We start from the raw sequence: 27635 nt of genomic DNA on the forward strand, positions 1-27635 counted from the left end.
AGTTATTAGAACCTATTTTAAAGCTACAACAAACAAGTGCATCTTCGGTCAAGTCAGCAGATAAATTGTAAACAATATAAATGTTGAGCAAAAATGTTGTGGAAAACCACTAACTATACAGTGGCTATAATGACATGCTAGTCATATTTTTGGACTGTAAGTGTTGTTTATATGAGCCATAAAAAAATATGTAAAAATAAAATCATAAAAAGTCACATTGTGTGATATAAAGTCAAAATGGTTAAATGTAAAAAAAAAAAAAAAATCACAATTGTCTAATATAGACGCAATTATAAAACATAAAGACATAATGTAACCCCCCCACCCCCACACACACACACACATTGCCACTTTTTAACTCTAAGGTGGAAAACTGGCATCAGTAGATATATAGTGACCAGTTCCAAGGGTAATGTCTCCCATTAGATTAAAAATCTCTTTGAGAAAAAAAGAAAAAAACACGAAGGACTACGACCTTGCAATAAATCTGAGTTGCTTGTACAAGTCCTGTAACTCAATGTGCCAATTCAAAACCATATACAAACAGCTGCTACTTATTTTCATAACTTTACAGTTAAATTATCGTCCATAACAACCCACCACCGTGACCTGGTTCTGAATAACCTAATATCTCTTCAAAAGCTTTAAGAATCAAATATATTGCATCAAGACTGAATGGCAGAACCTAAACACCAAAAATACAGAACAGAAGTTATGAGAGCCCTTTGTGAAATCCTTTTTGAAATGGAGGGCTTTTTAAAACCGAAGCACTTGAATAGCTTTCAGAAATATTATTGTAGCCGTTACTCAAAACCAGGTCCCCATTCACACAATGCTGAGGCTTCTGGGATATCTTGAGCTCCCGTACCCTGATCGCCCAGCATTGAGCGAACAATGGTCTGGACTTTGTTAAGAACAGTTAGGTCCACCATTCAGCAGGCCAGTTAAAACAGCAATTGTTCCCTTTCAAACAGCCAGGAAAACTTTAACAGACTTGACAAGCCAGTGACAGTAGTATTCATCTTTTCAAACAGGAAAAGGGGGATGTTATAAACAACCTTAAAGAAATGTGGGGCCGTATATGGTTCAAGCACCTACTATTTAAAATTCTGCTGACGTTTTATCGGAGGCCAGCAGCACAACTGCATTGTGGCTATGTCTCTTCGTCCAAAAATCACAGTAAAGAAATCATGTTTATTTACAGTAAATGAATGATATTTTGATAAGGATAACATTAGCAGCTCGGCCACTATGATTAATGTCCATAACTTTCAACTGAAGGCAACTCATTCTGAAAGAGGCAAGTGATGGCAGACAGACATACTGTAGAGCTAAAAATGAGAATCAAAAATGTTAACTGTAAAGGGGTATTCATTTTCAAGGCCTGCAACTGAAAAACTCCCAGCGTGTATTGCAACGGCGTGAGAGGGCATGACAAGGCAAGGTAACAATTTCAACACACTGAAGGCTTCAATAAAGCACAGAAAGTACTTGGTGATGAGTCATTTGTCTTCCTTAAAAGTTATTTATTCTCTATTCAATTTTTCCTACTATGCTTCTCAAAAACACAGCAAAAGCATCAGCAAGTGAGACAGTGAGTGAAAGAGGTGTGATGCTGAGAACTCTCTCCCCTCCAGGATGGCTGACATTTGGGCCAGAACAACACTGACCATTGTTTCTTCTCTCAAGGTTCATGCCCATTCCTCATCTATGGTGTTCGATTACCTCCTTTCCAGGTGGTCCCCATAAAAAGGCAATGTTAAAAGTGAGGGGCAGTGAAAAGTGGGAAGAAAACATATTGCATTTATTAAAAAGTCTATGAATAAGGTCTTCAGTGTGAGTAATCATGATGTGCAGCTGTGGTGATCATCTGAGACGCGCTAGACACAACAGGGGACTGTTTGTAGACGTTGCCCCTACCCGCTGTTTTGAGACCAGCTCACCTTTTCAAGTCCTTCCGTTTGCAAAAGATAAAGCAGAGTTAACCTCACATCACTGAATCAAAGCCAAATCCGCCCTCATCAAACAAACAAACTCCTGTGTCATAAAGGGCTCATGGGACTCCATTATGGTTAAACTCCTAAAGGGATAGTTCACTCAAAATTGAAAAGTCTGTCATCATTCACACATAATCATGCTATTCAAGACCTGTGCGACTTTCTTTCTTCTGTGGGACATTAAAGAAATATGTTTTAACTGTTTTAATTAATTGAATGTAAGTCACTGTGGCACTGTTAGCAAATCTAAGTAGCAATTTTGAAATATGTGACACTGGACCACAAAACCATAATGATACATTTTTTTTAATTTATACATCATCTAAAGGTGAATAATATGCTCTCTATTGATGCATGGTTTGTTAGCACAAAATGTGGCCGAGATGCAACTATTTGAAAATCTGGAATCTGAGGGTTCAAAAAAATCTAAATATTACTAAAATCTAAATATTAATACTACTGACTTGACAGTTGTCCAGAAGATGATCATCAACACCCTCCACAAGGAGGGTGAGCCACAGAAGGTCATTGCTGAAAGGGCTGGCTCTTCACAGAGTGCTTTATCAAAATATATTCAGAGAAAGTTGACTAAAAGTGTGTTAGGAAAAGGTGCACAAGCAACAGGGATGAACACAGCCTTTGAAAGATTGTCTCGAAAAGCCGATTCAAGAACTTGGAAGAGTGTCACAAGGAGTGGACTGAAGCTGGAGTCAGTGCTTAAAGAGTCCCCACACTCAAAACATCTTCAGCTACAGATGTCACATTCCTAGAACCAAGCCATTAATCAGAATATTTAGAATTTTACACAAAAAAAATTCCAAGCACTAAACCACTACAGTTTTCAAAAATCAGAATGTAAAATTTCAGAATGTATAAAAACAAGCTGCCTTGTACTGTTACACTGTTAATCTATGAATGTGTCACCTCATTCTGTCCTTTTCGTGCCTCATCCCTTTTACTCTGCCTATTCATTGACCTTTTGCTCTTCAGACATCAATACCCCTCCCCACCTTCTCTCAAATTTCCTCTTTTCCACACTACAAGGCTAGCTTAAGACTAGCTGTGTCCAGTTCAGGTCTCAGTCTATAAATTGACACCAGGTCTGCAAACACACCTCTGCTCTGGAGTTCATTAAAGGGAAGAGTTTCATTAGAGTCCCAGCCACAACACATCACCAGGAACACTCTCCTCACACTCTTTACCAGGTACCTCGTACCAAGACGAGATTGACACTTTGATAGTTCTCTGGAAAGAAAGGAAGCAAAAAAAAAAGGAAAAGAGCGTAAAGAAAAACAAACAGCATACTGACCCTGTTGGTCTTGATGGAAGCTGACATGACGACTTGATTTGATGATGACAGTAATGATTACCATTGAAAAAAACATATGGCTCAAAGGGATCTCTGTGCACCTCAGCGCAATGACGGCAGCTGGTCCAAAATGAGCCGGGTTTTCATCTGTGTACGAGGCTTAGACGCACACAGACGGGTTTGTGGACTTTAATCAATATTAATGTGATTTGGAGCATGGCCAGTCACGTCAAACGGTCATGGGTTCAGACTTTGATTTGGATGGGGACTATCCACAAAGCTTAGAAATGAAATCTGCAGCACTTTCAGATTTGCATCAGTACTGTAAATAAAAACCACGTGATCGTTTACTTCTAGCAGTGGGTCAACTTGCTACATAATATGAGAAGATGCCAGTGAGGGCAAAAACGACTTACTAAATTTCCACAGCAGTACATTGAGAGAATAACTAGGATCTAACAAAAACAACAACAAAAACATATGCTATTATAAATCTACGCTACCATGCTAACTGACTACAATAGGTGTTGAAGCATGCAGCATGAAAATATGGTAAGATTAAAAGAGAAAAATGAAGGCAGTGTATTAATGTACTGTCTGTAAACTTGTGGAGAACATGATTATAAATATTAGCACAAACAGGCTGATTTTAATGAAGTTAGAAATACAAATACTACAGTTCCTATACAGCCTTAAACAAGACACAGGCAAGCATTATGGACAATATCTTCACTTTTCTTTGGTAACCTAGAACTGGCCTGCTAAAGTTTCTGGAATGCAACATTTATAAATCAGAAATGTTCAAAATAGTCTTTACTTACCACATATAATGTACTTACTGATAAACATCTGAAATTAACTACTAGAATTGCAATGTAGATTTCATTGCATTTTTTTTTCATTTTAAACCTGAATTCCAGTATAAAACTTAAAAATTCATTTGAGATAGCAGTGACAGTAAAATAAATCATAATGAAAAATGCAATGCATTGATTACATAATTGAATGATTTATAACTTTTATATTTAAATAATACAACATTTAATTGAATGATTCAACTCTAAAATTATAAATTATACAAAACCGTAAAACTGTAAATTTGTAGAATATTATTATAATTTAATATAAATGTTTTCTATTTTAATATATTTTTAAAATGTAACTGATTTCTTTGATAGCAAAGCTGAATTCCCAGTAGCCATTACTTATCGCATTATCCTTCAGAAATTAATCTAATATGCTAATTTGTTGCTCAAGAAACATTTCTTATCATTAGTGTGCTGCTTAATATTTTTGTGGATGCTGTGACACAAGCTTTTCAGGATTTATTTGAAATAGAAAATAGCACTTGAAATATAAAAAGCCACTTTTAATTAATTCATCCTTGTTGAATAAAATTATACGTTTTAAACCCAGATCCCTAAGTTACTTACTGTAAACCGATTTAGTAACAAACTATAATCAAATCACATTATTTACATCCTTATCCAAATACACTCATTAAAATACACAAAATGTAATATAGGTTGCAAATATAGGTTGGAAATTTTAAACTTAAGTCACAGTAAGAGAAGTCCCAGTCTAACATAGAATACATAATCTACAGACAAGAACATGCATTCCTTTTCGTGCAGGTCTACATCATCCACTCACACATAAAATGGAAACGCTTTAGGCAATCAACTCTTGAAGGAGGAAATCATTATTTGCCTATGCAAAGTTTTTTCCCCTTTTGCCATGCTATATTTAATGACATAATAGAGGTTTTTAGATGGGGTACAGCAGAGAGGAAAGGAAAATGGACTTACGGTGAAGGCCTTCCAGACAGAGGGGTGGGAGCTGGATCTGGGAGAAAGAGGCAGTATACATTTTTAACAACATGCTTTTAACGTCAAAATTAACGTCACAACCATAAAACAGTATGTTTTATATAGCATAAATGTATGTAGCATGAATTAAATTTGTAGCCTCATGAGATAGTAAAGTGTCCATTGGATGCACACTTCGGAATCTGTACCTACTGTTTATATTATGAATACTACAAATTTTGGAAATGCTACTAATTTCTCAAACTATTTATCATATTTAATGCAGTGTTAATTTCGTTGACTAAATATTTTCGTCATTATTTTCGTCAGGAATATATTTTTGCGGACGAAAACGAAACGAAAACTAAAATAGAAGGCACTGATGGAGACTAAAACTATGACTAAATTGATTGACATTATCGTCAACGAATAAAGGACGAGACGAAAATAGACTGTGACGAAAATCAAATCAGCAGACGGGAGAGATGCGAGGAATGAACAAAAGAACCGGCAAAACGGAACAAAGATATTTTCCAAAATATGTCCCACAGAGGAAAGAAAGTCATACCGGTTGGTAATGAAATGAGAGTGAGTAAATGGTGATAATCTGCATTCCTGGGTGAACTATCTCTCCCTTTAAGGCTGGTTAATAGCATCAGCAACAGGGTTAACACAACAAATGTTGGAATTTGGTTTGCTGAGATTTGTTGCAATTGTTTTTCCAAAAAAATTTTTAGGAGAAACATCTGAGACAAAGTGGATACTTAACAAAAAAACATAACCGAGAACCCCCTAATGTTTCCTCAGCTAGCAAAGATGACCCTCTGAGATGGGATGTGTTTAAACACACAGACCTAAAGTATTTCTGCAATGCGTCAGTTAGTCACCTAATTATGAAATCATCAAGATATTGTTAAATTCCCAAAAAAACTCACCGAACTTGACAAACAGGATTCCTGTGGTAGATACTGTGCCATAGGTGTTGGTAGCCACACACTGGAAGTAGCCGGTGTCTGTGGTGTCCAGGTTTCGGATTCTTAGGCGGGAGCCATACGAAGCGGGTCTGTAAGAGACACGCCGCGGTTCCTGGACAACAGGGGCGTCGTTTTTAAGCCAGCGGACTGTAGGTGGTGGATTCCCTGAAACGTGGCAATGTAACTCAGCTGTCTGTCCGAGGGAGGTAGTGATGTTATTCATTGGAGCATCCAGCCTGAGAAAGTGATCTGAAAGGACAAGACAGAAAAGTTATTGAAAACGTAGATTGTAACTAGCTCACTCAAATTACCCAAAGGGACTAGTGGTGAAAAAAGTCAACAGTAGGAGGGGGAGCAATAAAGACAGAACTAATCCTTTAAACCACTATTATATGACATGCAGTTTTTTCTTAGAGGGTTTTCTTAGTGTTAGAGTGTATTTTCAACTATATATGAGCATACGATGTGCAAAATACCTCTAAGCTGCCAGTTAGGAATTCTTTACATGATATTTAGCGGTTGCCACTAGGTGGTAAATCATTAGTTTGTCTCATCGGGGTGGATATCACCAGAGAGGACGGAAAAACCTCTTGAAGCTTTTGGAAACTTCTGTCTCTACAAAATCTGTCTTGCCAGGGCTACAGCTAACTTTGATAAGAGGCCAGCAAAAACATGACAACCCCCAATATTTCATGAGTGGTGGGAGGGAAATAAAAGCGCTTGCAGTGAGCTCAGCAGATCTGACCCATTCTGGTCTGACTAAGGCCATAGAGGGGAACGCATGAGGTAGCACTTCAAATCCATGGGAAAGTTACACAGATGGTATGCAGAAACACTTTGTGGTGAAGGACCTCAACCAGAATTGGGGTTAGAGTGGATATACCATACAATGGTATGTGTTTGTGCTTGTAAAAACAATGCAATATTATCAGTATTAGTAAGTAGTGTGGTTTTAGCACAAATCCATTATTTGTACGCTTGAATAGACACTGAAACGTGCAGTCCAAAAGACCAACATCCAAACCAAAGACAGGACTGAAAACTTGTGAAAGAAATTTAAATAAAAAGTGTACACTAGAAATTCCTATGAATACTAATTAGATCATCTTGGCAAAAACCAGACAGTCAAAGTTGGTACATACAAATAATTTTAACCTCTGTAGAGTTTACTGGTACTTCCTGTGGAGCCATATGATCGGTTTGGCAGACATGCTCTGACAGGCTCTTGATGGCATCCTGACAAGCCCTACTGGTGCAGCCAAGAAGCAAAGAGTGAAAGTAAACTTTTCCTCTCACTCAGCGCGGATTTACTATGAGCATATCATACATACAGTCCAACATTCTGTCAATACTTACTCATGATAAAAAAAGAGTCTAATAGGGTAGGCCATTGTTCAGTGACTATAATTACTACAACAAAATAAATGAATTACTAAAAATATATAAAATAAATACCAGTGCAAAAATGGGGTTCCAAACGTAAAAATACTAAAAAGGTTTCTATAGAAAGAATTACTTAAAATAATAATAATAATATAATAATATATAATAATTTTATACTTAGTCAATTAATAATTATAGTGAATCGTTTTTAAATTGTACTGCTGCTTCTGGTCCAATGTGCCATTTACTACTTTTCATGAGATGAGCAGTTCATTCCTCCATTAAAGACATAACATAATCATTTTCAAGCCACGCCCATCTTAAAATTCTGTTCTGTTGTGCATTATACAACTCTCTGAAACAGTGAAAACTGTCTGTGAATCCATGAGGTACATGATATGATAAATCATAATGGTAAAACTATGAAATACATTCTTCTGGTTGACATGTTGTGTCACAATACTTCACTGAAGTCTGAATTTATAGTGGTTGGAAGCTTTCTTCTTCCTTCTCTTCAAATTCAGTGGCAACTTCTCACAGGAGGTCAGACTCTGGTGCAGTGCAAGGAATGTGACTTTGACGAGAAAATTAATAAAAGTATATTGAGAGGGAGCCATGAGTGCGGTCCCCCAGGGTTACAGGCAGGGTAAGCAGCCGCAGGGCCCACAGCTGTGCAGGTACATCCACAATAACAGTCCTGCTGGGGAGGGGGTTCAATTCCCCTGACTACCATTCACCTTTCTGAAACACCAGTGCAGTCTGAACTACACCAGACAGCAGAGTTCAGAAAACTGCATCTAGGATTACCAGGAACCTCTTAGTAGTTTTGAGCAAAATTTTGTTGACCATAATATCAGGAATATGAGGATTGGATCTAAAAAAAAAAAAAAAAAAAAAAAAAAAAAAGATGTCTTAAAAAAAAAGAAAGAAAGAAAAAATATATATTATATTGACTCTATGTTCAATCTGAAATACACTAGTCCAGGGGTTTTCAAACAGTAGTCTAAGTGTAAAAGACAAAAATAACAAAACCGGCCCAAAATGTTGTTATTAAAAATTATATTCTGTTAAATATATTCTGTTACACACACACACATACATACACACACACAATTCCGCTTTCTAAAAAAAACTAGTTCATTTTTTAACTGTTAATTGTTAATATTGTTAATTAACTGACCTTGATTTTTTCAACAATTTCTTTTTACAATAACTTAGCACAATTATTCCTTTTTAATTTAATAATGATTTAATTTTGCATTATTATGTACAACAAAAATATTATTAGAGACAATTTTGCAACCAACATTTTTTCTGTTTAATATAAATATATTTCACACACAGTGCCTTTAAAAACACCTGCATTAAAGAGTATTGAAAGCAAGTCACTGCAAATTCGAAGCACAAAATATATTAATCATGCAGATTTTTGGGACCACAGTCATTTCTGAATGTCTCACTCGCAACACACGAAACCACAGAGAGATACCTGAGGTCTGAGTGACAAATGACTACTATACACACCATCCAACTATAACTCCGCTCCTTTTTCCCTTCCTTTCATCTGTCCTCTTGTCCATTCACACCTCCTCCCTTTTCTTTTCCCTCCTCTATTTCTACCGCCTCTCTTGCTCTCGTCCCAGACATGTCTGGTCTGAGGATGGCTGGAGGAAAAGATACCTTCCTTCCACTGGTGGATCTTTCTTTATCTCACCCTCTTAATTTTCTCCATTCAAACATCAGCTGTCTTACAGTGCAAAACATAAATATTAGTCTGAAGAATCACTTTTTTTTTTAAATGGAGCAGTTTGTTTGACCTTTAGATAATATATAAATGAAACTCTAAAAAAATATTTTCATGTGTTTTGAAATAATAATGACTAAATAAAAGTTATTTTAAATTTTAAAATGTTCCTCTTATGGTTATACATAGCACCATTGGACAAAGGCTCTCTCTCTCTCTCTCTCTCTCTCTCTCTCTCTCTCTCTCTCTCTCTCTCTATATATATATATATAGATATAGATATAGATATAGATATACAAGTGCATCTCAATAAATTAGAATGTTGTGGAAAAGTTCATTTATTTCAGTAATTCAATTGAAATTGTGAAACTCATGTATTGAATAAATTCAATGCACACGGACTGAAGTATTTTGATCTTTTAATTGTGATGATTTTGGCTCACATTTAACAAAAACCCACCAATTCACTATCTCAACAAGTTAGATTACTTCATGAGACCAATAAAGAAAAAATGTTTTAGTGAATTGTTGGCTTTCTGGAAAGTAAGTTAATTTACTGTACATGTACTCAGTACTTGGTAGGGACTCCTTTTGCTTTAATTACTGCCTCAATTCAGCATTGCATGGAGGTGATCAGTTTGTGGCACAGCTGAGGTGGTATGGAAGCCCGGGTTTCTTTGACAGTGGCCTTCAGCTCATCTGCATTTTTTGGTCTCTTGTTTCTTATTTTCCTCTTGGCAATACCCCATAGATTCTCTATGGGGTTCAGGTCTTGTGAGTTTGCTGGCCAGTAAAGCACACCAACACCAGGGTCATTTAACCAACTTTTGGTGCTTTTGGCAGTGTAGGCAGGTGCCAAATCCTCCTGGAAAATGAAACCAGCATCTTCAAAAAGCTGGTCAGCAGAAGGAAGCATGATGTGCTCCAAAATTTCTAGTTAAACGGGTGCAGTGACTTAAAAAAACACAATGGACCAACACCAGCAGATGACATTGCACCCCAAATCATCACAGACTGTGGAAACTTAACACTGGACTTCAAGCAACTTGATCTATGAGCTTTTCCACCCTTCCTCCAGACTCTAGGACCTTGGTTTTAAAATTAAGAGTGTGAAGTAAGTATTCAAAGCATTTATTTTCTAGCTTTCCCATATACAAAAAAGAAAGAAAGAAAGAAAGAAAAAACAATGATAGAAATGGGGCAGAGTGCTTATATTGGGTATTTGTATGTATTATATTATGTATTTGTAGGTATTTGTGCATGTGCATTCATGACAGAGACAACTAAAGTGGAGTTACTTTACGATGGCACTTTGAAATCTTACGGAAAATACATTGTTACTTGAATTCTCCAGACTTTTGTTCCAACTTGCATCTAAAATGATAGCACAGACACAACAGGTCTAGGTTTACCATGACCATGGAAAACCCCAAATGAACACGCACTGTCCCAGACTGAGGAATTAGGATGACTTAAGACACATAACAAGCCTCTTTCAAAATGCTGCCATCCTAGAGCTCACATGTTCCAGCTAGAAATGCTGTCTGCTTTGGCAATCAAAACTAACATTCATCTCCAGACAAAACATCCAGCAATCGCTGCCGATCTGTCACATTACTGTAGTCCTAATGGCATCCCTGAGTGGCCTAGCAGAGCTGGGCTAAGACTCACCTCTTTCACCACCACTGGACATGTTCCAACTGGAAGCGGCCACCACGTTTGGGTCTGAAGGAATCTCTGCCCCTGTAGATACAAAGCCAGAACAGAAAGTCAAAGAAAGGCACATTTCAGACCATGTGTTATCATGGTACAGACAATGTAATAGTTGTCTATACAAAGGTACTTTAAAACATATGCATTAATAAATACATGTTAATAGTGCCATATTTAAACCAATACAGCATATTTAAAATAAATAGGTTACTATGGTAATACCATAGCTACATATGTAAGAATAATTTTAAAACAAACACATATAACCTATGCGTTTGCTAAAGTGCGCTGAGTGGTATTTAATGTATTGTTCTGCAGTTGCTAAGATATTCTGACATTTAACAAAATACAAGTCATGAAAACTAATTTCTAAATTATCCCCGTAAAGCCTCACATGGAGGCTTTTTTTTCTGTAGCGGAGCAGTTTATTGAACAGATAGCCATGTAATAAGTGAGATAATATACAGTGAGCCAGTCATTATTGCAAAATAAACCTCTTCAGGATGATGTAAGACTAGTCTACCTTACATAGGGGCCCTGTTCTCTCTACTTTGTCAAAGTGTCCCAATTGAATTTAGATTTTAAGACAAGAAATACAGTTTTTAAGATTAACTGACAAAACGTTTCACATTATGGATATATAATATATAATATATATATAAGCTGATTCTAACTTTTTTTTTACAGTTCTGTCATTTTCAGTTCATCTTGGTTTCAATTCAATTGTATGAAATTTATAAAACATATAGCAAGAATGTGAAATTAAAGAGAGAGTCATGTTGCTATTAGCACTCTGTGTGTTCAGGAGCGTGCAGGTAAAACTGCCTATAATATAAGAAGATTACAGGCTTGTTACTGTATAAAGGACAGTTTATTACAGTGTAGCAGAACAATATGGGCAAGTGTTGACAGGTTTAGAGTCAGTGATGCTCGTCTTACAATGGCCCCCTTTGAGTCAGATCAGGGATATTTTCATCATTTTACTACAGAACACAATAAACAATGGACTGGGGCAGTACAGGAGTCCGAAAAAAGGTGCAAGGTGCTCAATGAATGTACGGAAATAGTTCATTTCTCTCCCTTTTTTACATGCTTAGCCAGAGATGGTACAAAAAAGGAGAAAAATTCAAATGAATGATTGGAAAAATTCCAACACTGTAACTACTAACTATACATACATGTAAACATTTACAATCACCATATTGCTAAAGACATGACCTGATTTAGTCTAGAGCGTATAAGCTTTTCTAGTCTATGCAGATTTATATGATTTTAGCTAAAGAATCTGAAGAACTTGATCAGCTGGTTCAGGTCTGCATAATTAGGGCTGGACCTAAACCTGCAGGAACATGTCCACACAGCCCCAATCTAAGTATTTGATAGCAATTTTGTCTATTTATTTTATAATGATAATGACACATTATAGTAAAAGTTTAGCAAATACCTTTGCTTTTCAACATTATGTTTTATTAACTTTTGCTGTATTTACTGTAACATACAGTCAACAAAATAAGTGTATTTCTTTAAAATACAGATATAAAATGTACTTTAAATTGAGCTAAGAGCCACTCAAAGTTCACTCTCTTTAAATGGCCTTTTATTTCATTAATATAAAATCATCTGCAGGTTTTAAAAAAGCTCTTGTAAGTATTTTTAAAACAAAACATTATTATTTCTAAAGGCTACAAAATATCTGTCAATTACCAAGACAGCAGTAAAGTGAAACAACTTGCTGTAATAAACAATGTGATTACCGTAGTTTTTCAAGATGGCTGGGTAACACACTTTATCTAAATGTGTCTTTGTTACACGTTACATGCACTCACCATTATAACAATTACTTATGCATAATTATATTCAAGTAACCCTCCGCCAAACCCTCATCCTAACACTAACCATATAGTAAGTACATGCAGTTAATTAAATAAATGTATAATTACAAAGACTGTAAAAAGGACATATTAAAATAAAGTGTAACCAATGGCTGCTGTGTAAAGTGACCAACTTGCTTTAAAAAGCCATTTGGTAATCTCAAGTAAACACTCAAACAATGCACAAACACTCTTATAACCTTGAAAACAAAGACTTCAGTCAACATGACTACCAAAGCAAACACATGCTCACACAGTGTGTGCATGAGTGCATCCATATGTAAAGTAGAGTTCTGGTAATGGATCACACAGACTCCCTGCTGACTGGGCTCACATTGGAGGATAAATCTCCAGTGTGCTGACAGGCTCAGAGCTCTGCTGGAACTACAGCGTGGGGGCGGGGTCACTTTTTGTGGACATCTCGCTCTACCTAGTTCCATGAATGCCAAAATCAGACAGGTGTGCTTCCATTCCGGGATGATCATTCAGAAATATTACACAAATAACAATATATACTGCTCTTTTACAGCCTCACTGGTCTCTTAAAAAGTAGGATTACTTGTGGAAGGAAATCCCAGAATGTATAGTGACATGATTTGTTTATTCAACAACAACAACAAAAACACTTTTACTTAATTAATTTTAAATTAAATTGAATTTAAATGTATAGAAATAAACTTAGATTTAAAAGAAAAAAATTAGCATTAACCAGTCCAGTATAATTTAAAAAAAATAGTTTAGCATACTTTAAAGAATATAAAAAATAATAACATATTACTTTACCTAATATTTGCATGTTATTATTAGTGCATAATCCAGTTAGATGAAGAAAATGCTAATGTGAAACTTATTTCTGCTAAAGTTACTGTCTGTGTAGAGCGTTCCTAATCATTCACTTATGATGTTCCATGAAAGATACGATGGTGTCTTAGAAGTCAGCTGCACATATAGACAACGAAGAAGCCCCCTAGGTTTTATTTTTACAGAGCTCTAGTGGCGGTGTGCAATAAATACACAAATATCACAGCTAGAGAGTGAAAGCATGGAGAAAGAGAGGTGTCAAAGTGTGAACACAGAGATGTTATTACATTAACTGGGTGTTAATTTAATGTTAAATATGCCTGGTGTTAAAAAACATGCCACTTTAATGAGCTGGTGATATACACACACACCTGTTAGAGCCAATGAACAGTCTTGTGTGATAGTGTGTGCGCACACACACCCAAACCACCACATGCTACCGTTGCTGGGGTAAAGACCAGCAGCTGCAGGGGCAGGTGGTTCAATGCCCCTTCCACGAAGACATTGACTCCAAATGCGAATTACACTCATTAGTGATGTTTCTATGAAAGCTCACTTCATCTGCTCTCATTACATTATGACAATTACTCATTATGGCATGACCTGTCACTTACATCTGAGTCAAGTGTGGCCCCAAATTAGGATCATCTAAAAATATATGTGTTAAGCATTAAGGTTTTTTTTTTTTTCTCAAATGATAGCCCGATTTATGATAAATTTAAACTGTTGGTGAGCTGAATATATCAAAACAGATGAAATGCAGTTTTTTGCAGTTAGTCCACATCTGCAAGCTACCCATCATTAGCTAATCATGAAATATTAGGCAAATTGCAGTGTAATTTGGAGATTAACTTTCTAATGTTGCCAAACAACAAAGAAAGCTTTAATTGGGAACATTTGTTAATTATGACCTTAAAAAGCAGTACACCTGAAAAATCAAGTTAGAAGGCACAGGAAAGCCTCTGGTACAGCATTCGCAATAATTATGCATCTGAAAGTACATAATGGTTGTAGGTTTCCATCTGGTATCTGCGTTATGCTCTTTCTCCTCATTTATTGTATAATAAGTGTATAATGTATAGTGTATATCTGTATATAATATAAACACAGATGAAGATCTTGATTTTCACTATTCTTCACTCTTTCACATATCTATCTATCTATCTATCTATCTATCTATCTATCTATCTATCTATCTATATATATATATATATATATAGATAGATAGATAGATAGATAGATAGATAGATACATACATACATACATACATAGATACATAGAAAGACAGACAGACAGACAGACCTATATGTTCTTGGCAGATATTTTCTAAACAAAGCAACAAAAAGGCAATACTGACGCTAAGTAAATGGAAGTTTGGAAATGAACAAAGTCTTTAAGTGTAATAAATAATGAGGTCATAATTGCTCTGTCACTATCTAATTATAAGGTCTCCTTCAAGCAATTAAATAAAAACAGCTGGCTGAGTCTTTAAAGAGAGTAGCTGGATCTTCCTTGGATCCAACAATTGCCTGTCGACCCTAATGTGTTATTAGCATAATTACATCGGCACTTGGATGTGAATGGAAAATGTGAAGCTATTGTAGCTGGGCCAGGGACAAAATAAAGCTTTTTAATGACAGGGATAATGTGAGGGAACAGCTCATGCTAATGATTCTGACTATAAACTATTGTGTGTTTGGAGGTGGGTGCTGATCCCGGCCCAAATGCTTTGCTTGGTGTTTCCTTTACTGTCACAACCCTTGAGCAAATACCCACCTCAGACATGAGAGTAAACCTCCTGTCTGAATGAAAGAGAGATGGAGAAGATCCATGGTAGAGGACCATGGCTGTTTCACCTTCTCAGGTGTCACCTGATCCATAAATTAAAGGATCAACAAGACTCCACCTGAATAACTACACCCGAGTGCACTAAGGGGAACAGGAACCAAGCTACCCCCAAATCCTCCACCATCTACCCCACCGTCCTGTCTCAGGAAGCCGAGCTGTAACGTGATAATTCTGTTCAGTCTCCAGGGACCCAGATGGCCCGGTATAGACCAGGTGTAGACAGGCTGGAGACTGGGCAATGAACCAGGGTGAGCGCTGGCCATGGACACTGTAATACAAGGAACTTTCCCATTAGCACAACAAACACCAGAGCAGAACACAGCCTCTGATGCAGCTGAAAGGTAGTCTCTCCTCTGGTTAGCCCTCCTTAGCAAGACAACAGCCAGGCCCACCGCTGGGCGGCCCTCCTGGGAGCTAAAGGGAATGAGCTAACATTAGCTCCAGGGTGAAAGTACTTAGCTTGGAAACAATGGACATCAGCTCTAAAAAGCTTCTTTTTTTTAATAGTCCTCGTAAGAGATTATTGGTTAGAGCAAAATTTTGTTTACGTTTCTGCCAAAATTAGTACAGTGAAGTATATAATATAACATATATTACATGTGAAAAACAGTATAGCAAACAATACAGCACATTAGTATTGCGTTAGTAACAGCTTCATTAAGCCATCTTGAAAGAGTTCAAACTTTTTGTAAATATGTAACACTGGAATGTCAGATTAGTACTAGTGAATTATATAAGGAAAAGCATTTTACATAATCTTTTTTTAACAAGTAATTTTTATGAGCGGGGTGATCCTTATTAATTAATTTATTTCTGAAATGCTGGTGTTACATCTGATTATTTTCTATACCCACTGTATTTCAGAAATGTATTAATGCGTCTTTCCTAAATAAAAGTACACATTTCTTGGAAAAGTAAACAAAACTTACAGACCCCAAATTTCTGAACAGCAATGTGTGTATGTATGTACTGACCCTTTAACTATTTTCCATTTACATCGCTTTTTTGTGAGTAGCTTCATTTTCCAATGAGTTGCTTGGCAGCAGGTTAACTACTTTAAATGATCAGCAGCTTATAACATTTTTCATTAGTAGCTTGTAGTGTAGCCAACTACTTTTTCAGAAGCCGGTTGTCTGTAGTTGAACTACTCTAAATTATGAGTAGCTTGGCAAGCAACAGTTTCAAAGCTGCAACCCCAGCGCAGGCTAATGTGTTGCTGAAACAGCAGTCCAGCAAACAGGCTGATGGGTATTATATCAGGACATCTCCTGCAATCAAGATCATCAGGGAGAGATTAGCATATTCCTGAAAGGAAACGAACCACTTCAAAGCCGGTGCATCATTTACCTACGGTCTAATTTCAGGGGCCTGGAGTGATATTTGGTCAGACATGCAACACGTCACGAACGTGATATTACTTTACCATTTAATGACTTGTGTAATCACAAAACGCAATCTCTGGGAATATAAGGTCACTCTGAGATCTCACAGGAGCATTTGGGAATGTGCTTTTCTGGTTACCACCTACTGTAGAAGTCATTTGTTTTCAGCTGACAGCCAGGAGAAAGCAATCCCCCAGTGACTGACAACATGCTGAAATCCTCCACCGGCATGAAACAGGCTCCACTTGCATTATCAGAATCTGGACACAAGCATGATCTCAGGTAAAGAGAGAAAGACACGTACCGTGTGATTGGCAACAGCACTGTGAGAGCTAGTCAGTATTCCAAAGGTCCCGTATGAAACTCACATAGATTTTCACTAAAGCAACTCAGCAACCTTGAGTTTAGGACGGATAAGAACAGGAGATGCCCCGGATAATGTGGGACAATTTACAATGTCGTTACGGATTAAACATCACGGGAGGCTCGGGGTTTGATCCAAATCCTCATGATCAGAATTTCTAAACGCTTTCCTCAGTCTTTCCGTAAGATAGAAACAGGGAGAGTGTAATGAACAAATCAAGCCAGTTGGATTTAAGTTGTGGAACATCTTAAACCGTTTAAAAGCAATGATTGTCTTCTGCCTAAGGGATGATTGCAGAAAACGACACTGACAAGACAAAGTGTTTGAGGACTACCAGTGATGCTGCAGAGTTGTCTCTTCATATCAAGGACTCAAGCCCCCATGCTGCACCTGTTGCTACTCAAGTGGACTCTAGATCCTTAAACTGTACTGATGAGAGGTTATATTAAGATATTATCTGTAAGAATTCACATTCAAAATATTGAATGTACTTTTATACTTTTATGTGGTGGGATATTTGCATTTTAAATGTGCATATGTGCTTAAAAAAACATTTTCAACAAAAAAGCACACAGATGGCTTCAAAGCTAGCAGATATGGACTACATGCCACAGCATTGCAATTTTCAGGGCCCACCATTCTTAAAGCCAATCATCAAGACCACAGTTCCGACTCAAAAGAGGTTTAATACCCTAAATAGGAGAATAATATTTGAGATAATCCATTTACTTGGCCAAGAAAACCCACAATCGAATAAAAATAAATCACTTGGGTCGATTTATTTAGCATAAAGGTGTCTCCATATACTTGTAACTCCTTTTCCAAAGGATTACTTCCTCGCCTTTATGCAAAAGTTAATCTCCCTGACTTATGGTAAATCTTGCAGCTGGGAAATGGGAGACAAGTATGACAGATAAGTCATGGGCGATGTGTAACGCTATAAGCACCAGGCACTATTTTGCGTGGAAACTTAGGAATGTGTTTGCTGAAGTTGTTAGTTCCCAGAACTGCTTCATTGATACATATCCATAAAAACACTACTGGGAAACTAATCACATAAAACATTCGGACACTGATCAATACAAGGCATTTGTCTTTAAACATGATCCACTGATGGCCGCACGGCACTATTCACAAGTCTGCCCAGACAGAATGGAAAACATCTGTGGGTTTAAGAGCCTAGATACTATGTCTTTGTCACCTGACCAATGGTGTGACAGTCACGGCAAAATAGCCAGATTACGAGCCAGAACCAGCTATGTTTCCAGTAAAACATACATCCATTTATTATTTATCTTTTCTTCCAGCCCAGTCTTCCTCTTGTTGCTTAGCCAGCTTCGGAGAAAATGCCAGTGGGATGTCTACAGCTTTGGCTGCCTCCAGCTTTCTCTTCTGTCAATTATACGGACGGTCTCTTGATAGAACAGCCCACAAGGGTTACAGAAATAAGCTGCAGAATTCCAGAGAACCTTCAGCTGACATAATGAGGAAGACAGTATATGCACAAGAGACAGAATAAGTTTATTAACATACATTAATAAGAAGGGTCACTAAATGAAAGCATATTGCTGCTTTGAAATTATTTGCATCTAAAAGAGAGCAAAGTTGGTATTCCACACCCAAACACATATTTCATCAGAAATCAGAGACAGAAAGAGACTAGTATTTGAGGAGCAGACTCTTCCTCAGCAATTGGCTCCTAATACTGAGGATTTGTCAGTGGGATTCCAGTCTTAATGAAACTTGCGTCTCTGGCTGCTTGAAGACAAGTAGATTGCCAGATGGAGACTTGTTTAAAAAAAAGTCTAGTATCTAGTCTAGTATGCACTTCAGTGGTTTTCAACAGAGAATAATCATAGGATGAGTATTATACAGAACTAATTAGATTGTCTTTAAAAAAAAAAACTCAATGTTTTACATTTTTTAAATAAAATACAATTAATAAAAGGTCATTTTTCTTTCATGACTATTTCAGAAGATGTCATTCTCCATTTATCATTCTTTTTAAATTATATCAGTGTGATCACCAATTGATTACGACTCGGGATGTATGTAGCTGTTTGTCATATACAGCAGATAAATGAATTCCGGTTATAGGAAATCATTTCATATGCCTGTGTATTCATGGGGTGAACATGGCAGCACTGAAAGAGGAACAGTGAGCGATGATGTGGGGGAAGCCTGGTTCTGGTTAAACATTGGGCTGTAAACAACCAGAACGATGAGGGATGAGTCATGGGTGTGTGTATAAGCTTATGTACATGTTAAAAAATGTTTTCATCATTTTGTTAAATAAACTCTTTTTCCATCCATTTAAACTAACACAATCAATTCTGTCATTTAATTTTTTTAAAATGTTATAAGATTTCAATGGATTTTCAATACATGACTATATCTTTACATAAAAAGAGTGCCATGAGGAAAATCTTATGCACTTTAACATGAATAGGAAAACAATGACGAAAGAAAACAAGATCATATTAAATCTCAATACAAAACTCAGACCAAATAGGAAAAAAAAAAAAAAAATATATATATATATATTAATGAATATGATCTAGCAGTCGAGAGAACAGACTACAGTACTCAACTCTGGGACCTACAAGCAAGTTAAGAGTAGATCTTAATGATGCATTAACTAAGTGGACTCTCCAGAGAACTTGACTTCAAGAGGAAATGAGCACAAGATGGGTACAGAGAGTAAACAGCAGGAACAAAGTCCAGATGGAAGGAAATCCAATAGGACAGGAGTCCCAGAAGACCTGCCTGCTCCCATCTTTGCTCATGGGCACTTAAGTCTGAAAGGTCTGGTCATGGAAGCTCTTGAGCGAATCAAATGAGCCATAAATGCAAATGATGAGTGGCTTTTGGTACCACCAGAGAGCACAAAGCCAAAACCCTTCTCAACTCTTTTGTGATGTTATAGGCAGTAGACAGAAACAAAATGGTCCAGTCTTTGTTTTTTAAGGGCACCCCAAAAATGGTGCCTGGCAAACCCTTGAACCTTCTACTGATCAGAGAATCCTGCAAAAATGCAGATCACGATTTCAACAAAACAGAACTTTTTACAACTCTGGTAACATTAAGAAATGTTTCTTGAGCAGTGAATCACCATATTAGAAATGATTTCTTAATTATAATGTAACACTGACAATTTGTAATACTGTTTTAACTGTTTTAACTCTATTTTGGATCAAATAATGCAGCCTTGGTGGGCATAAGAGACTTCTTTCAAAACATTATAAAATCTTACTGACCACAAACTTCTGAATTGCAGTATAGGTCAGAATCAAAGTCACAGAGAGAAAAAGAGACCACAAAAAAAGATCCATTTTGTATCACCTCATTTCCTGTCACAACTACAGTAGCTGTGAGACGTCCTATCTTGCTGACATTCTGCAAAAAACCCACAACATATTGCTCCTATTTCTGCTGCTCCATCAATATACCAGACTGGAATAATTCTATATGTCACTGTTTTAAATTGTTAATAATGTGCAGGCAACTAGGGGAGGCTTGGTCCAGTGCAGACTGGTCCGGAGAGCCAGCGGGTCTGGCCTTTATTAGCCATTTTATTCCCCCTCAGCACCTCCACCTCAGCTCATGGTCTGGAACCATCCATTTACATCTGTGTAATTGGGGACACATGCAGGTTCACATGTACTAAATCTATCCCAACCTGACAGCTCTACCCCCTTCAGGGTGTCTTGACAAAGCCTTGATATGATCAAATGCTAACTCTTCCAGTTCTAATGAGTCTGTCCCTCAATAGAGCAACAACACAGGATGGAATACGCATCCTTGGCTGTAGATGAAGCCAGCATCTGATAGCATATGGAAGATGTTTACACTAATATTGCTGTTCTGATGTTATCACATGCCTTCATGGATCATATGTTCTTCAGTGAGAGGCTCTAGAACCAGGGACAGATTTTCAAGGAAATAGATTAGATGGGGGGGGGGGGGCAACTTATGCATGGACACATATTGTCTACTGGAGCGTTCTGTCTTTGTAGCAAAATAAGTCTTGTGGAATTAGCACAAGCAGTTTTTGGAGATACAACAAAGCATTTTTTAAGACTGCTTTTAAAGTATGACTTCAATTACAGTTACATAGTCCTAGCGCATCCAATGGATTTTGAACAAAAGCATATCTACGGGATCATAACCAGACAGAATAACAAAACACAGCTAATGGAAGGGCAAGGGACAGAATCGTTTAGAGATGCTGTTGCAAACCGCCATCCCTTTGAAACGACATAATGAATTTCAGTAAATTTATCAATTTGAGATGAGAACAAAACTTGCACTGAATTGAGCTAGAGTATGACAGTATTGTTCACAGTAAGTTCATAACTGATTCTGTTATTTTCCTGTTTATTACTATGAAGCTGTTTTAAAACAGTCTGTATTGTATAAAGCATGATATAAACAAAGGTGACTTGACTTTTATCTTATGTATTTTGAAATAATGAATCAGCCACCACCAACGACATTCTGATGACCTTATTCTTACAGTTCTCACGGCCATTTAAATGCCTGAAAACTATCAGAATGATCACATAAACGATTACCATTGAGATTCACGTTAAGATAACTTGAATGGCTCATATGGACGAAATCTGTGTTGAGACAGTCTTATCACTCCATAATAAAGCCAAATAGCTCACATTTTAGCAAGGGCACAAAGTCTATATGCCTTAAATTGGCTTGTCTTTAACCGTAGAGTGGACTGATACATTTTTGCAGCCTCATGTGGAACATGCACACAGCAGTTAGTATTTTAAGTAAATTGAACCAAAGTGCCCTTTCAGTGATATGATGAGCAATACTTTAACCCATTCTGGGTCCTTCGCATTACATTTAGAGTTTCTCAGGCTCTCTGGGGGTTGGGGGGGGGGGCTGATGTGCAGCAATGCCTTTGATTCTGCACATCTGGAAAAGCTGCTCAGAGGTTTAATGCTGTCCACATACAGTCTTTGAAATGCGCAGCCACCGCTGATAGTCTACAGAGGCCACTGCTCCCATGACAGCAACTCCCACCGCCCCCTTTACTTCTGGAAGACTGTTTTATCAAGTCTCATGTAAGCGGTAGAGGGGGGTTGTGCATGTATTGGGTGAATGAGAAAGAAAGACTGGATTTTCTTTCCAAGGACCCACAAATATGATAATCTTGCAGGGGACACTCTTCCTAAAACATTAAGGCAGATATAACAAATTTTCATGCATACAGACCCATTCTCTAATACATTTAATTTAATGCAAGAAGAATATTAAGTCTGATTATGTTATGTTATGATTATGTTAAAGTATGTTATGAAGTGCGTTATATAGTAAAGACAAAAATAAATAAAAAAATCAACTGCTTCCAAATTTATTTTACATTAGCAAACTGTAAATAAACTCTACATAAGTTATCTGTAAATACTAAATATTTAATTTAGGCTGACAGCACATCTGAGATCATTATTTCACACAAAGCTATTTATATTTTTTCCTTACTGTTATTAATGCTGTCAGTATAATAAATTTAGTCTCCAGAAAGCAGATTGAAGTATTAATAAAAAGAAAAACAACTCCATTAAGTTAACTTTGACAGCCCTAAAAAAAAAAACAATAGTACTTTTCTGTGGAAAACCCTTGTTCTGGTTAGTTGATAGAATAGGTTGTTTCTTTCATATTTATATTTATTATATTAATAAGCCACACCAGCATTTCCATTTTGCATAAAGGCTCATCCTGACAGTAAAGTAAGTCTCTGTTAAACTTCACAGACTTCCTTAAAAGAAGAATGCACATCTAACAGATCAAATGCAATAGAACAACAGAGCAATAACTGTGACTAATATATATATATAAAAATTCTAATATATTTTGCATCCGAAAGTGGAAACACTATTTTCCCCAAATTTAAAACAACATCAACTAAAGAGTGTGATGCAGTCAGGGCCATAGTTTATTCAGTAATCCATTGTCTAGTCAACAAATAGCAATTTTATGTTTTGCTTTCCTCCTGCCAGTTCATAAAACATACCGAACCATGACTTCAAAACAAGGTATCAACCATATCTGTGCTAAAGTTCAAAAAGTTTTAAAGCTCCTTAAGTATAGGTAATACTAGCAGCTCTAGCAAGCGCCACTAACTAACAAATGAAAACAGATGGACTGACACCAGACATGGGATTAAGATGAGTGACAAGGAAATCAAGAGGAAAGCACAAAGGTGATGAAGATAAATGGTGAATGGTGGTCTGTTATGCAATCAGTCGGTTCCCCTCCATGATGCATCAGCGTGGATTAGTCAGCTCACAGGAGCTCATAAATTAACCTGGTGGAATGTGTTCATCTGCCAGCCTCTTGCCTCAAGAAGCTTGGCCCTGCTCAAGCCATCACCGGCCTGTGGTCTCTCATCTTCTTTGATTCATCCACCGGTTTTCCTTTCTCTTCAACATGTTTTGGTCTCTTTCCTTGTCATTATGAAATCGCCAAATAGTTCCAGGAAGACAAAAGCAGAATGAAATACACTGCGGTTTCGATAGAGGTCTGCTCGACAGAACTGCAAAATATTAGAACCTGATGGCATTTCTAATGGACTTATATCATACGCTCATTGATGCTAACTAATGAGCCGCATAAGGAGGATACATTCTGCTCCAAAAGCGAACTAGAGCTGTCAGCTTAAAGACTAACAATGTGGTGGAGTTGAGTTAGTATTCCAGGTGCATAACAAAATAAGGGATTACAGTTATTTTGCTTAAAACTAATCTAACATAGCATAGCCCCACCTCAGATAAAAATAAATAAAGCCATTGTGAATAAGGTCGAACTGAACACCACTTTATGAAAGAACAGGAACGCTAGTCATTCATCACTCCTTGAACCCTAAAATGGTTGCCTTGACCTCTCTTCTCCTGAGAGACAGCCAGGTCAAAGCAGGCATAGGATGTCTGGTGACCCCCCTCATGACTCCTGCTCGGTGGTGTGGGGATCTGAGGAGGTGCAGACACGCTAATGAGTTTTACAGCAAGTCTGCTCAGCTTTTTAGAGAAGCTTTGCTCATTTGTGTGAAAGAGGGAACAAAGCCCCCAAAAGATGCATTAAATTGAATAAAGACTGTAGGCAAAAAAGTATATATATATATATATATATATATATATATATATATATATATATATATATATACAGTTTTGTTCAAAATAATAGCAGTACAATGTGACTAACCAGAATAATCAAGGTTTTTAGTATATTTTTTATTGCTACGTGGCAAACAAGTTACCAGTAGGTTCAGTAGATTGTCAGAAAACAAACAAGACCCAGCATTCATGATATGCACGCTCTTAAGGCTGTGCAATTGGGCAATTAGTTGAAAGGCGTGTGTTCAAAAAAATAGCAGTGTCTACCTTTGACTGTACAAACTCAAAACTATTTTGTACAAACATTTTTTTTTTCTGGGATTTAGCAATCCTGTGAATCACTAAACTAATATTTAGTTGTATGACCACAGTTTTTTAAAACTGCTTGACATCTGTGTGGCATGGAGTCAACCAACTTGTGGCACCTCTCAGCTGTTATTCCATTCTTTAACAACATTCCACAATTCATTCACATTTCTTGGTTTTGCTTCAGAAACAGCATTTTTGATATCACCCCACAAGTTCTCAATTGGATTAAGGTCTGGAGATTGGGCTGGCCACTCCATAACATTAATTTTGTTGGTTTGGAACCAAGACTTTGCCCGTTTACTAGTGTGTTTTGGGTCATTGTCTTGTTGAAACAACCATTTCAAGGGCATGTCCTCTTCAGCATAGGGCAACATGACCTCTTCAAGTATTTTAACATATGCAAACTGATCCATGATCCCTGGTATGCGATAAATAGGCCCAACACCATAGTAGGAGAAACATGCCCATATCATGATGCTTGCACCTCCATGCTTCACTGTCTTCACTGTGTACTGTGGCTTGAATTCAGAGTTTGGGGGTCGTCTCACAAACTGCCTGTGGCCCTTGGACCCAAAAAGAACAATTTTACTCTCATCAGTCCACAAAATGTTCCTCCATTTCTCTTTAGGCCAGTTGATGTGTTCTTTGGCAAATTGTAACCTCTTCTGCACATGCCTTTTTTTTAACAGAGGGACTTTGCGGGGGATTCTTGAAAATAGATTAGCTTCACACAGACGTCTTCTAACTGTCACAGTACTTACAGGTAACTCCAGACTGTCTTTGATCATCCTGGAGGTGATCATTGGCTGAGCCTTTGCCATTCTGGTTATTCTTCTATCCATTTTGATGGTTGTCTTCCGTTTTCTTCCATGTCTCTCTGGTTTTGCTCTCCATTTTAAGGCATTGGAGATCATTTTAGCTGAACAGCCTATCATTTTTTGCACCTCTTTATAGGTTTTCCCCTCTCTAATCAACTTTTTAATCAAAGTACGCTGTTCTTCTGAACAATGTCTTGAACGACCCATTTTCCTCAGCTTTCAAATGCATGTTCAACAAGTGTTGGCTTCATCCTTAAATAGGGGCCACCTGATTCACACCTGTTTCTTCACAAAATTGATGACCTCAGTGATTGAATGCCACACTGCTATTTTTTTGAACACACCCCTTTCAACTAATTCAACTAATTGCCCAATTGCACAGCCTTAAGAGCGTGCATATCATGAATGCTGGGTCTCATTTGTTTTCTGAGAATCTACTGAACCTACTGGTAACTTGTTTGCCACGTAGCAATAAAAAAATATACGAAAAACCTTGATTATTCTGGATAGTCACATTGTACTGCTATTATTTTGAACAATACTGTATATATTACTTTGAAATTTTTATTCATCAAAGAATACTGAGAAAAGCATCAGCAACTGTTTTCAACATTGATGATAATAAGAGAAGTCAGCTTGCCACAGAAATAAATTACATTTGAAAATATATTAAAATATATATCTTTTTTAAACTTGCAATAATATTTCACAATATTAGGGTTTTAACAGATACCACAAATTTGGTCAAATAAATGTAGCATTTGTAACCACAAAAAAATTTTTACATAAAAAAAAAGAATAAGTAACATTTTTAAATGGTAGTGTGAGTTATAATAAAATTAATTCACAATAGATAACAAGAGAAAATGCACAGCTGCCGTACAGGATGTGTTGTGCCCGAATAACTAAATGAACTAAATTATATGAACAATATAACAATATTTAGTAAATATTTTTGCAGAATATGATAAGGGGAAGTGCATGCGCATCAATCTTTTACTAGATGACGACTCTCTGGTCTAGTACTAATGTGCTGAGAGGATACAGAGCACAGCTGTGCCAATGAACTGTCAGTGCTCTGAATCTCATTGCATTCATTCTGCATGATTTCAACATAAACAAACTCCCGTGCCCAGGCTTTGATATGATGATAGGCCCATTTGAAACAAGTGTATTAACACACACAACTTCTATGCTAACCAATTATGTGTTATGAATTGATACAGTAAAATGCTTTCAAACTTTATATTAAAGCAAGAGACTAAGTTAAGAGGTCATGAACCTGAAAATGCCTTTGTTTATTAAAACTGAAGTGATTTCATTTTATCTTCATGAAATGGTCTGTACTGTCAAATACACCAGGACCTATTCTCTCAGTTGTGACTCATTAGTTTTATGGAAATATTACAGCTCTGTTGAAGTATAAAGATTATGTTATTTGAAATAAAACAGTGCATATTACTTCCACATGTGCTATGAGAAAAGCCTTAAAGCACCTAATCATCCAAAAGCACTGAATTTAGCTGTAATTCAAGAGAGAAAGAGAGTGAAGAGAGTGAGAGAGATCCTCATTTTATTCAACATTCTATTTGAATTTCATTAATCTATTTCAATCACGTTATCTTCTCCTCCAAATTGTCACATTTATGGGCATCAGTGGCAGTGTAAAGCTATGGTAGAGAATATATATATTTTTTTTTTACATTTGAATATAATATAATACAATATAATTTTTTCTTTATATTATTATATGTAAACATGTTGTATCATATGTTGATACATCATATATTATACTGTATCTAAACAAATAAGCAAGCCAAAAGGCCTACAAACATGTTTTGATGACTATTGCCACACTATAACACATTGAATAATGTGACAGGTTTGGGATACAAACATTCAGTGAGGTCATATAGTGCAACAGATGGGGGTTTGGTGGGCAATTTCCATAGTAATGGTTTTATTTAAACACCAAAACATCATGAGGTCAAATCACATGCCAGGGAGATGCAAATCTGTGTCTGTTTCTCCAGCACACAAACACAAGGACGCATATGCACACGTGCTGTCGTAGAGGCCATTCCATTGTGGATCCTATCCCTTTCCCAATCAGTTCTAATGGATCAAAGGCACAAAAACAGACAAAGTCCCTGCCAAAATCAGCAAATGTCCAGTCACTCC

General features: G+C 36.9%; 1 protein-coding gene across 1 annotated transcript in view; it reads right to left on the reverse strand.

Moving 5' to 3' along the window:
- The window catches only part of LOC128015624 (inactive tyrosine-protein kinase transmembrane receptor ROR1-like), a 100851-nt gene that overhangs the window by 17388 nt on the left and 55828 nt on the right, over positions 1-27635 (reverse strand). Inside the window, exons 2-4 of the mRNA XM_052599636.1 lie at positions 10887-10958; positions 6050-6337; positions 5115-5151 (exon numbers count right to left, since the gene is read on the reverse strand). Coding sequence (XP_052455596.1) covers positions 5115-5151; positions 6050-6337; positions 10887-10958 — 397 coding nt within the window. The remainder of the gene's footprint in view (positions 1-5114; positions 5152-6049; positions 6338-10886; positions 10959-27635) is intronic.

The sequence above is a fragment of the Carassius gibelio genome, chromosome A6 (genome assembly GCF_023724105.1).
Source record: "Carassius gibelio isolate Cgi1373 ecotype wild population from Czech Republic chromosome A6, carGib1.2-hapl.c, whole genome shotgun sequence".
Lineage (NCBI taxonomy): Eukaryota > Metazoa > Chordata > Actinopteri > Cypriniformes > Cyprinidae > Carassius > Carassius gibelio.